Raw genomic sequence first — 12,604 nt, forward strand, 5'->3', positions numbered from 1 at the left:
TGTTGCTTTGGGGTAGGTCAGCCCCCTCTTCCCCTGAGGTTTCACCTCAGTCATCACCTCGTCCTCATAGGCCAAACAATGACCGCCTTTCCCTGTTGACAAAGCTCGTAAAGAAGGGGGAAAAGAAGGGACTCTTTGTGGAAAAATTACCAGCCAGAATTTACCAGGTAAGAAGCAATCAATATAAAGTAAAGTTTATTTATTAGTCACAAGTAAGGCTTACATTAGCACTGCAATGAAGTTACTGTGAAATTCCCCTAGTTGTCACAGTCTGGCGCCTTTTCGGGTCAATGTACCTAACTATTTAACTGAAGAGAAAGTCATAACACATTAATTTAGTTAAGTGAATGTTGAAAGCGTTTATGGGGGGAAGAATTATCATGTTTTAGTGCATTTCTTGGGGTTAACATTATCAGGCACTTCAGTAAGCAGCCCTCCCAACTCTCTCATTACCTAGTATCAAGGTAAGCAACAGATGAGCCCATAATTCAAATAATATATATAATATATGTATAGAAATATGTAGAGAGAGCACCTTTTGCCGCATCAAGAGGTTCCAAAGCACTTTTCAGCCAATGAAATAATTTTTAAAGTACAAGTACCTGGTGTAGCTACTAGAATGTATATTCCACTGCCATATGATCCTTTCTATCTTTACAAAGTGTTAAATATATGAACAGCATGGGACATAAAACGCACATTTCACTATTCCTCTTCATACATAAAATAATAAATATGCCACCTATATTTGTCAATACCTAGAAAGATAGTACATTGTGTAAGATGATGCATTTGCAAACTGACCTAGGTTCTATGTTGGCCAGCACAATTTCGTTCCGGGGTATAGATGTTTCACTAAGTGTAGGGAAGCTGGTAAAAGAGGTGGAGGAGTGGCATTGTTAATCAAGGATAGTTTAACGGCTGCGGAAAGGCACTTCGTGGGGGATCTGCACACTGAGGTAATATGGGCTGAAGTTAGAAATAGGAAAGGAGCGGTCACGTTGCTAGGAGTTTACTATAGGCCCCCAAATAGTAATAGAGATGTGGAGGAAGAAATTGCTAAGCAGATTATGGATATGTGTGGGGGTCACAGGGTAGTTGTCATGGGGGACTTTAACTTTCCAAATATTGATTGGAACCTTTGTAGGTCAAATAGTTTGGATGGGGCAGTTTTTGTGCAGTGTGTGCGGGAGGGTTTCCTGACACAATATGTGGATGGGCCGACTAGAGGTGAGGCCACATTGGATTTGGTACTGGGAAATGAACCGGGTCAAGTGTTAGATTTGGTTGTGGGAGAGCAATTTGGAGATAGTGACCACAATTCGGTGTCTTTTGTAATTGCAATGGAGAGGGATAGGGCCGTACGGCAGGGCAAGGTTTACAATTGGGGGAGGGGTAATTATGATGCGATTAGGCAAGAATTAGGGGGCATAAGTTGGGAACAGAAACTGTCAGAGAAAGGAACTAATGAAAAGTGGAACTTTTTCAAGGAACAAATACTGGATGTCCTTGATAGGTATGTTCCTGTCAGGCAGGGAGGAAATGGCCGAGTGAGGGAACCATGGTTCACAAAAGAGGTGGAATGTCTTGTGAAAAGGAAGAGGGAAGCTTATGTAGGGATGAGGAAACAAGGTTCAGATGGCTCGATTGAGGGTTACAAGTTAGCAAGGAATGAGCTGAAAAAGGGGCTTAGGAGAGCTAGGAGGGGACATGAGAAGTCCTTGGCGGGTCGGATCAAGGAAAACCCCAAGGCTTTTTACTCTTATGTGAGGAATAAAAGAATGACCAGGGTGAGGTTAGGGCCGGTCAAGGACAGTAGTGGGAACTTGTGTATGGAGTCAGTAGAGATAGGCGAGGTGATGAATGAATACTTTTCTTCAGTGTTCACCAAGGAGAGGGGCCATGTTTTTGAGGAAGAGAAGGTGTTACAGGCTAATAGGCTGGAGGAAATAGATGTTCGGAGGGAGGATGTCTTGGCAGTTTTGAATAAACTGAAGGTCGATAAGTCCCCTGGGCCTGATGAAATGTATCCTAGGATTCTGTGGGAGGCAAGGGATGAGATTGCAGAGCCTTTGGCGTTGATCTTTGGGTCCTCGCTGTCCACGGGGATGGTGCCAGAGGACTGGAGAATGGCGAATGTTGTTCCTCTGTTTAAGAAAGGGAATAGAAATGACCCTGGTAATTATAGACCGGTTAGTCTTACTTCGGTGGTTGGTAAATTGATGGAAAGGGTCCTTAGGGATGGGATTTACGACCATTTAGAAAGATGCGGATTAATCCAAGATAGTCAGCACGGATTCGTGAAGGGCAAGTCGTGCCTCACAAATTTGATAGAATTTTTTGAGGAGGTAACTAAGTGTGTTGATGAAGGTAGGGCAGTTGATGTCATATACATGGATTTTAGTAAGGCGTTTGATAAGGTCCCCCATGGTCGGCTTATGATGAAAGTGAGGAGGTGTGGGATAGAGGGAAAGTTGGCCGATTGGATAGGTAACTGGCTGTCTGACCGAAGACAGAGGGTGGTGGTCGATGGAAAATTTTCGGATTGGAGGCAGGTTGCTAGCGGTGTGCCGCAGGGATCAGTGCTTGGTCCTCTGCTCTTTGTGATTTTTATTAATGACTTAGAGGAGGGGGCTGAAGGGTGGATCAGTAAATTTGCTGATGACACCAAGATTGGTGGAGTAGTGGATGAGGTGGAGGGCTGTTGTAGGCTGCAAAGAGACATAGATAGGATGCAAAGCTGGGCTGAAAAATGGCAAATGGAGTTTAACCCTGATAAATGTGAGGTGATTCATTTTGGTAGGACAAATTTAAATGTGGATTACAGGGTCAAAGGTAGGGTTCTGAAGACTGTGGAGGAACAGAGAGATCTTGGGGTCCATATCCACAGATCTCTAAAGGTTGCCACTCAAGTGGATAGAGCTGTGAAGAAGGCCTATAGTGTGTTAGCTTTTATTAACAGGGGGTTGGAGTTTAAGAGCCGTGGGGTTATGCTGCAACTGTACAGGACCTTGGTGAGACCACATTTGGAATATTGTGTGCAGTTCTGGTCACCTCACTATAAGAAGGATGTGGAAGCGCTGGAAAGAGTGCAGAGGAGATTTACCAGGATGCTGCCTGGTTTGGAGGGTAGGTCATATGAGGAAAGGTTGAGGGAGCTAGGGCTGTTCTCTCTGGAGCGGAGGAGGCTGAGGGGAGACTTAATAGAGGTGTATAAAATGATGAAGGGGATAGATAGAGTGAACGTTCAAAGACTATTTCCTCGGGTGGATGGAGCTATTACAAGGGGGCATAACTATAGGGTTCGTGGTGGGAGATACAGGACGGATATCAGAGGTAGGTTCTTTACGCAGAGAGTGGTTGGGGTGTGGAATGGACTGCCTGCAGTGATAGTGGAGTCAGACACTTTAGAAACATTTAAGCGGTTATTGGATAGGCACATGGAGCACACCAGGATGATAGGGAGTGGGATAGCTTGATCTTGGTTTCAGATAAAGCTCGGCACAACATCGTGGGCCGAAGGGCCTGTTCTGTGCTGTACTGTTCTATGTTCTAATTTCGTTCTGTGGCAGGACCATATAAAATCATCCTATATAAGTCATCCTGCAGATACACTGAAGCAGAAGACTACATTTTTCTTGCATCAAAATTAAATGTACATCCAATGTTAGACAACTAAATGCGATGCTTGCCAGGCAATCTGAAATTTGGGAAATTTTAACCCAATTAGCACCTTAGACTTCATAATCTGTTCTGAGTATTTGCCCTTGGCTTTGGCGCGTAGACAGCCTTTCTGATCACTGAGCTTCTAGCTGTTCCTTTGAGAAATGCCTTGCCTAACTAGGTTTTTAATCCATCATATCCTTTTTTAAGCAACAAAGAGTATGCCCAAAAGTTGAGCAATGTTTGCTTGTATTCCATGATATGGAATGCTAGAAGTATTCTTCACACCACTCGATGTCATTGAGGTAGTGGTGGATGATGAGAAATTAGACTTGTTCAAAATACCTACAGAACTGTTACAGTTGCAAAATCTGTCAAAACAGGTACCCACTGGGCTAGTTATTTTGCTGCTTTTGATTTGGTTTACACGCCAAAGCCAAGTGGTTGTGCACACTTCTGACCAACCATATCAGAAATAAGCAAAACTTAATTGAGAATGTGCCATGGATTGATGCCAGACTTGATGCAGTCTCAGGATATAAAAGATATTTATTTAGGCAACAGGTCCTTTTATAAAAAGGACTGAGACATTAATGTTGATATATTGCTTTGTAACTCATCAACTGGGGCTTGGGGGCTTCACCTTCTATGATTTCCTTCTATGATTCCCCCCCCGCCCCCCCCCCCTCCCCGGCACAGGACATAGTAAATTTTAAAATCTGCTACGCTCTTTTAATTTATTTCATTATTTTCTTCAGATATTTCACAATTTGAGAATATTTTACTTGCTTTGTCTTTCCCCTTTAATGGATGGCTAATGTCACAAACTTCTAGAATCATACAGAATGTATAGAACAGAACCACTCAACCCAACTGGTCCACACTGGTGTTTATGCTCCACATATACCTCCTTCCAAATAGGAAATGCTCGCTCCTTTCTAAACTTGGATTCCAAAAAGAAATTCATGCATCAATATTGCATTCTTTTATCCTTTGTTGAGTGTGCACCAGAGGAAGTTATGGATCAGACTACTAAAAGTTAGGATATTTAACAATACATTGCGCTTTTAGTTTCCACATGGCCAGTTTCTTATCACAGGTAAGGGGGGGTCAGAGAAGGAAGTTGAGGGGAAGGAATTTCCCTGAATGGTAAATCGGGAAAATAATGCACACTTTAATGTGTTTGTGTTTACTAATTGTGGCTTACAGCAAGGGCTAATTAATGTAATAGTAAAACCACAGTGTTTATTTGCTTGTTGATGACACAAGCTATAAATTAATTCTGTTAATAGAAACAGCTACACCCATTTATTCCATGTTCTTTTGTCTCTAATAGATGGTACGAGATGAGAACCTGAAATTCATGAAAAACAGAGATGTTTTCAACAGTGACTACTTTAATTTCATGCTTTCCTTGATTTCACTCAATGCAGTGAGTGTCTTTTCTGTGGTCAGGTACTGTTTGATGGTTTGTCTGGTTAGTTGTGGTATCCAAAATGAATAATATCCTTTTCACCTAACCATGATCGTTCCAATTTCTTCCCATTATCTTTACATATATTCAATGCAAAAAGTTGGCTTCCATGAGCAAGCCCGTGTTGTTACAAATCTGAGTCATATGCTTGAAGTATTTGTGTTGGTGTGCTATGGGAAACATTTATACCCTTGATTCCATTGAAAAGGTATTGGAAATAGAAATGCAGGTCAGCTGGATCACCCAAATCAGAAACAGCACATTACTCAGACTAAAATACTTCATTTGTCAAGTTTATTGTGATAAGTCAAGAGTTTACAGTGGCAAAAAGGCGTATCGAACCAACTGAGCAACAAGCCATAGTTTGCTCCGAGCAGAGTATCTAACATCATTTGTCATTAGTTCGACTTGTTCTTGAGCATTAAGGTGTCTGTTTTTTTTCTGTGGCAAAGAAACAAGGAGACTTGACTTTCTGTGGTGAGTTTAATTTGTATCTGCCAGGCAAACACACCAACTTATGCCATTCAGTGCATTTCAAAAGTGAAGCTGACGGTGAGATACTGTTTTGAGAAACTGATGGCAGAGCACTGCTGCTTTTGGCTATCTGAGTTTAACCCCACACCTGCTCTTCGCCTGATATTGCTGCAACATTTGCACGTTGATGACAGCATGAGTAGTCTCATCGTTACGTGGATAACAAATTGGACCGCACAGTCTTTAATTCTCCTCAGCACTTCAAAAATTAGTAAAACAAGTGTGCCAAATCGATGGTCTCTTTTGGCATGTACTCAACTTACTTTTAACAAATCAAAAAATGGCTCCATGTGCCAACTTGGGTTGACATTATCAGCCACTCTGGTAAGCAACCCTCCCAACTCTCTTATTACCCAATATCTAGGTAAGCAGGAGAGAGCAGTAGATTACTCCATATGCTTCACTTCTGGCCGTAGTGACCACCACCTTCCAAGTAAACTGAAGATCCAACAAAAGCTTATCATGTAAATCCTGTTGCTTGTGAGCCTTCTGCCCAAAAAGCTGTCAATCAAAACCAGAACACAAATGTAAAAGTGGCAAACTTGCTGAGGCTATAGCAAAGGCCAATTGTATGAAAGACACTTTTGTTTTGGCAGGTACGATGGGCTGTTGGTCTCAGCAAATGCTGGTCATGTCATGTTTGATTTATAATGTAAGAATGCCTTGAATTCCATCTATTATTGGCATCTTTACTAACAATGGCAGTCCACATTACAGCACAAGTTGAGAAAAAGACATGGTTTAAAAAGATACCTGAATGATGTCTTTTGATTTTCTCCTGTTTGAGCAATCTGTTCAGTTAATTTTTACATGGAAGTTGAGCCCCATTTAAAGAATGAGGAAGACCATAACAAAATATTGCACTTTATGATGCATAAAGCTATGATTTCCTTCATCAAATTTCAATTTAATGAACACCTGGAAAAGGCTAAGAATCTTGAAGCACTTTAATAATGTGACAACAAATTGCTTCAGTAAAATTTTCTCTCTGCCACGTACGAGTTAGTAAATAAAAGACTTGCGTTTATATTGCACTTTTCACCATCATTGGATGTCTCAAAGCGTTCTACAACCAATGGTCACAGTTGTAATGTAGTAAGTGCAGCAGCCAATTTGCACAGAGCAAGCTCCCACTGACAGTATCGTGATGATGACCAGATAACTGTTTTTGAGATGTTGATTGAGGGATAAATATTATGGGGATAACTCCCCTGCTCTTCTTTGAAATGGGGTCTTATACATCCACCTGCAAGAGCAGACAGGCATACGTTTAAAACCTCATCCGAAAGATGGCTTTTAACCCTGTACTGGAGCATCAGCCTTAATTTTTGTGCTCAACTCCTGGAATAGGATTTGAACCCAGAATCGTCTGACTCCAAGGCAAGAGTGCGACCAACTATAAGGGCATCATGCAGAGATTGATTCAGGGATCAAAATCTGAGCCGTTTTAGTTTGGATAGTAGCACATTGTTTTTAAATGATAAGTTTCTGGGTTCGAGATTCTAGAGCTGATGCTTCAATCAGTTCTTGTGGTAGCACAGCAAAGTTGAATGAACAGTTAAATCAAGGGTCTGTCTATCGGTCAAGTGGACAAAAAAATGCTAGTGGAAGTTCTGGAACAAGAGCAGGGAGTTCTCATTCTGGCCTGTACCACCCAAAAGGCAGATCACTTTGTTTCTTGAGAGCCAGATTAACCTACATGTCAGGACTTTGCTCTGTGCAATTAATTGCTGCATTTAAGTACATAATTATTTTTGAAGTGCAGTGAATGTAAATTGGTTATGAAGCACATGGGTGGGGGTGGAATCTGAGAACATGGCCAGATTTTTATCAATCGAAGTTTCTTCGCCTCCTATTTCACCTCTTCATTAGTTTCACATTTTGCTTGTATATGAAGTGCTGCAACATAATAGTCTCCTTGCAGGAAAAAAAAACTTCTGTTTCCTTGTAACAAAATATCTCAATTAATCAAAGTATGCACATGATTTCTGTGCATTATGCCCTGTGCATGCCTGGTCACGTGTCATTAATCAAGGTTGGCAATGAATAGTGAATAAACTGTAACACAGGCAAGTCCACTCGAGGGAATCCATCTTTACTTGTTACAACAGATATTAGCAAATTGTCAAAAGCTGAAAGAGAAATGTGAGCATGGTGCTTTCACCCCTGTAACACATGTTCAAATTTAGCCCATATTCTAATTCCTAAAACTTTAGCCTTCTTACAGTTTAGCTTTTCCTGTGCTTCTCATTCTGATGCGCTTGTTCCCCATAGACTAAACTGAAACACCCTGTGTACCAAACAATGGCAAAGGCCAGCATGAAACTAGCCATCCAGTTCCTCTTCCAGACCTATTTGCGAACCAAGAAAAAACTCAGGTATGGATCTCTTATGACTTTAGTTTTTATTAATTGAGTGGCATGGACAGAGTGGATATCAGATGCTCTTTCCTAGGTAGAAAAGTCAAGTATTAGGGGACGTAGGTTTAAGGTGCGTGGGGAAAAGTTTAGAGATGTGTGAGGCAAGTTTTTTTACACCAAGGGTGATGAATGTCTGGAACACGCTGCCTGGGGAGGTGGGGAGATAGGGAGCAGGTACGATAGCGGCATTTAAGGGGCATCTAGATGAATACATGACTAGGATGGGAATGGAAGGATACGCACTCCGTAAGTGCATACAGTTTTAGTTTAGGCAGGCACCCTGATCTGCGCAGGCTTGAAGGGCCAGTTCTTGTGCTGTACTATTCTTTGTTCTCTTTGTTCTAATCTAAATGTATGCCCTACTGGCCTGATTTTTCTTGTAGGAAAGGGAGTCTAAAATCTTCCTGTATCATTCAGTACTTCACCAGTCCACATCCCTTGGAGATGCTCATAGGTAGTTCAAACCACATTTGAGAAGTATGATTTGCAAGGGCAGAAGACAAGGAATTTCAGCCCATCGGCATACTTCAAGTCCTTAAATATATGTATGGCCTCAGTTAGCATTCCACAAAGTCCTTTCCTAACCGAAAAGCCTGGATTTGTTTAATCTTTCCTAACACAAAAAATAGGACCATAAGTAGATCAAATGGCCCCTCTAACCTGCTCTGTCATTCGTGATCATGGCTGACCTTCTGCCTCTACTCTCTTTTCCTGCCCTTTCTCCATATCCTTCAATTCCCAAAAAGATTAAAAATCTGCCCAGCTCAGCCTTAAATGTACTCAACAATGGAGCACTCACGACCCTCTGGTGTAGGCATTTCCAAAAATTAGCAACCCACTGAGTGAAGACATTTCTCCTCATCTCAGTCCTAAATGATTAATCATTTTATCCATATTTCCAGCCAGAGAAACAACTTCTTCAGTGTCTACCCTGTCAAGCCTCTTCAGAATCTTGTATGTTTCAGAGAGATCACCCCTCCCCCTCATTTTTCACTCGCCAGAATAAGTCAAATTTACTCAGTCTCTCTTCATCAACCAACCTTCTCATTCTGGGAATCTATCTATAGAATCCCTACAGTGCAGAAGGAGGCCATTTGGCCAATCGTGCCTACACTGACAACAATCCCACCCAGGCCCTATCCCCCTAACCCAACATATTTGCCCTGCTAATCTCTCATACACTAAAGGGCAATTTAGCATGGCCAGTCTGCCTAACTAGCACATCTTTGGACTGTGGGTGGAAACCAGAGCACCTGGAGGAAACACACGCAAACATGGGGAGAACATGCAAACTCCACACAGTTACCCAAGGCTGGAATTGAACCTGGGTCCCTGGTACTGAATCAGCAGTGCTAACCACTGTGCCACCCTTGTGTGTTGGCAAAACCAGCACTTGTTGCCCACCCTTATTTGCCCTCAAGAAGGTAGTGATGAGGCACAGACTTGAACTATTGCAGTCCATGTGTCATAGGTACTCCCAGTTACTGTTAGGAAGAGGTTTCTTGGTTTTTGACCTCATGACTCTGCACAGATGTTGCCTGGCCTGCTGAGTACAGTGTTTTCTGTTTTTATTTCTCCTCCTACGACCTGGTTGAGAGAATTATTCCAAACTATAGCCAATTTTTGATTTTAAAAATTCTTCCCAACATCTTTATAAAATTCAACTTTCCCTCATTTAACTTTGTATCTTCCAAAGATTGAGAGTTTATCTAGAAGATATTAGATCATCTTGATTGCCTGGTCATTTGTAAATGTGTTAAAAGTGACACCTCTCTCTCTCTCAGTGCACATCAGTCATGTCACAACAGTAATGAAGTCACAACTTGAGGAGTTTTGTGTTTCCGGTATGTCTCTAGAAGATTAGAAATCTATTCCTAATAACAGATGTCTGAAGACTATAGAAGCACTTTGCGTTTGGTTTTGCACACTAGGAGCCTTGTCCTTTCATGTATTGTACTAGCCTGGTTTTGTGCTGTGTTAATAGTTGAGTTTAATCGTAGTTGGTGTGTTTGAACCTTTCAGTATGTGGGGATTTCTGATTTTTATTACAGGGTGGACACAGGAGAATGGATTACCCTCATCGAGAGGTTGCTTTCAAATAGCTGTGAGGCATGCCAGTGGCTGGTTGAATTCCTGATTGGCTCTGAAGGACGAGAACTAATCAAGTGAGTCTAAAAACAGGCTTAAAAAATTGATAAAATGCTCACTCCTTTAAGTGACCTTAAAGGATTTAAGAAAGACTACAAAATTTCTACATCTTGAAGTTGTAGTAAGTCAGCAGCTGCATCTCTCTAAATTCTATAACTCCCAAGTTAGCAATTCTGTTTGGCTCATCATGTTTTATATTTTTTGTTTAGATTTGCATGTTGCTCATATATGTGTTTGTGGGAGAGGAGAGACTCAATATTACTTTAATATTTAAAAAGATAATATCTTAGTCCAAAGATGTGCGGGTTAAGTAGAGTGGCCATGCTAAATTGCCCCTTAGTGTCAGGGGACTCGCTAGGGTAAATGCATGGGGTTATGGGGATCGGGCCTGGGTGGGATAGTGGTCGGTGCAGACTCGATGGGCCGCATGGCCTCCTTCTGCACTGTAGAGATTCTATGATTAGTGCTCGGGGGGGATGTGAGAACAATTTGGGAGAAGGTGCTGCAGGCAGAACTAAAGCCCCAGTATCAGTGATCATTGACCATCAGTAACTTGAAACCTAGTCAGGATCAGTAACACTTTCAGGAACTTGCTCCAGTGTTGCCAGCAGAGCCGTTACTTAAAAGTTCTTTTGACACTTTTACCAATATTTAAAGAACCCCGAATGAAATTTGCTCTTTAAATGTGAAATATTTTTGTTTTCAGTTTTGTTCTGTTGAATATAATGCACTATTTAATCTTCAAATATATCAGTTTAAATTCATTATTTCTGAAATCAGTAAATGTGCTGAAGATTATTCAGTTGCATGTTTTAGCAGTGTCTGGGGTTATGGTTGCAGTACTCTACACTGACTCATTGCAGTAATGTTGTGAAGAAACTTTCTAAGTCAGAACACATCTGTACGGAGAAAACGCCTGATCATTTTGACCTCCAATTGATGCCTGTATTCTACTTTGTGCAGTTGAATGTGAGCATGCTTGCCAACATAAATGTTTAGCAGTTAAATCTTTATCACTGGAGGTGGTCCTTGAGAGTGTTGATCTTTGTGATTGGTTTGTTGGCTCACATGGTAATTATGAGCTGACATCAGCCCATCTCTGCTCAAGAACGGTTTAAATTGCAATCTTTCAAAAGGAGGTGGAGACAGGATGTGTGTTTATGCAAGCAAGCTAAGGCATGTTATCAGATTAAACATGGGAAAGTAGATTTAGCTTGGTTTATTTTATGCTTTCAGTCTTTAGTTTCTTCCTGGCTTTGGGCCATACTGCTGCATTTTTAATTTCTCTGCAATTAGGAATCATCGGTGTACCTCAAATCCTAGTTCAGAGCACGAAGTCCTGTTAGAATCAGCAAAAGCTTTAGATTAAAGATGAGAGTCATAGAGTCATAGAGGTTTACAGCATGGAAACAGGCCCTTCGGTCCAACTTGTCCATGCCGCCCTTTTTATTTTAAAACCCCTAAGCTAATCCCAAATGCCCGCATTTGGCCCATATCCCTCTATATCCATCATACCCATGTAACTATCTAAATGCTTTTTAAAAGACAAAATTGTACCAGTCTCTACTACCTTCTGGCAGCTCGTTCCAGACACTCGCCACCCTCTTTGTGAACAAATTGCCCTTCTGGACACTTTTGTATCTCTCCCCTCTCGTCTTAAACCTATGCCCTCTAGTTTTAGACTCCCTTACTTTTGGGGAAAGATACTGACTATCTATCTGATCTGTGCCCCTCATTATTTTATAGATCTCTATAAGATCACCCTTCAGCCTTCTATGCTCCAGAGAAAAAAGTCCCAGTCTATCCAGCCTCTCCTTATAACTCAATCCATCAAGTCCCGGTAGCATCCTACTAAATCTTTTCTGCACTCTTTCTAGTTTAATAATATCCTTTCTATAATAGGGTGATCAGAATTGCACACAGTATTCCAAGTGTGGCCTTACCAATGTCTTGTACAACTTTAACAAGACGTCCCAACTCCTGCAAACGGGGATGCAATCAAACATGTAATCCTCTAAATCTTAATGGTGCATGCTAATATGACCTTAAAGATAAATCCTAGCATTTCTGACCTATGACATCTCGGGAATAACACGGCCAAATGGAAAGTAAATCTCCTTTTATTCTGTACTGGCAAAGTGCCTTAAACAGAAGTTGAGCAACTTTAACCTCTCCAAGTTTAATCTGTCTGACTTGTATTAAGAACCATGATCACAACATGCTACCAGCTTTACCGTTGAAGGTAACACTGTGTGGATCACACTGTAGGATGCATTAACTCATGTGAACCTCCTCCTAATGTTGGTCTCCTTCTGTCATCCAGGCATTTAAATATATTTTAGAATCCTTCGTGGCCTTCCAATTT

The 12,604-nt window shown here is 41.4% G+C and overlaps 1 protein-coding gene across 3 annotated transcripts in view; it reads left to right on the forward strand.

Annotated features, from left to right (window-relative positions):
• usp24 (ubiquitin specific peptidase 24) overlaps window positions 1-12,604 on the forward strand; it is a 162,443-nt gene that overhangs the window by 125,769 nt on the left and 24,070 nt on the right. For 2 of the 3 annotated variants that reach the window (XM_078218710.1, XM_078218711.1), the window contains exons 51-54: window positions 17-167; window positions 5,000-5,095; window positions 7,946-8,049; window positions 10,143-10,256. In XM_078218710.1, the coding sequence (XP_078074836.1) occupies window positions 17-167; window positions 5,000-5,095; window positions 7,946-8,049; window positions 10,143-10,256 (465 nt within the window). Of the gene's footprint in view, window positions 1-16; window positions 168-4,999; window positions 5,119-7,945; window positions 8,050-10,142; window positions 10,257-12,604 lie in introns of those variants that run through there. The other variant, XR_013498548.1, reaches the window with a different exon arrangement.

This window comes from Mustelus asterias, chromosome 8 (genome assembly GCF_964213995.1).
Source record: "Mustelus asterias chromosome 8, sMusAst1.hap1.1, whole genome shotgun sequence".
NCBI classification, from domain to species: Eukaryota; Metazoa; Chordata; class Chondrichthyes; order Carcharhiniformes; family Triakidae; genus Mustelus; species Mustelus asterias.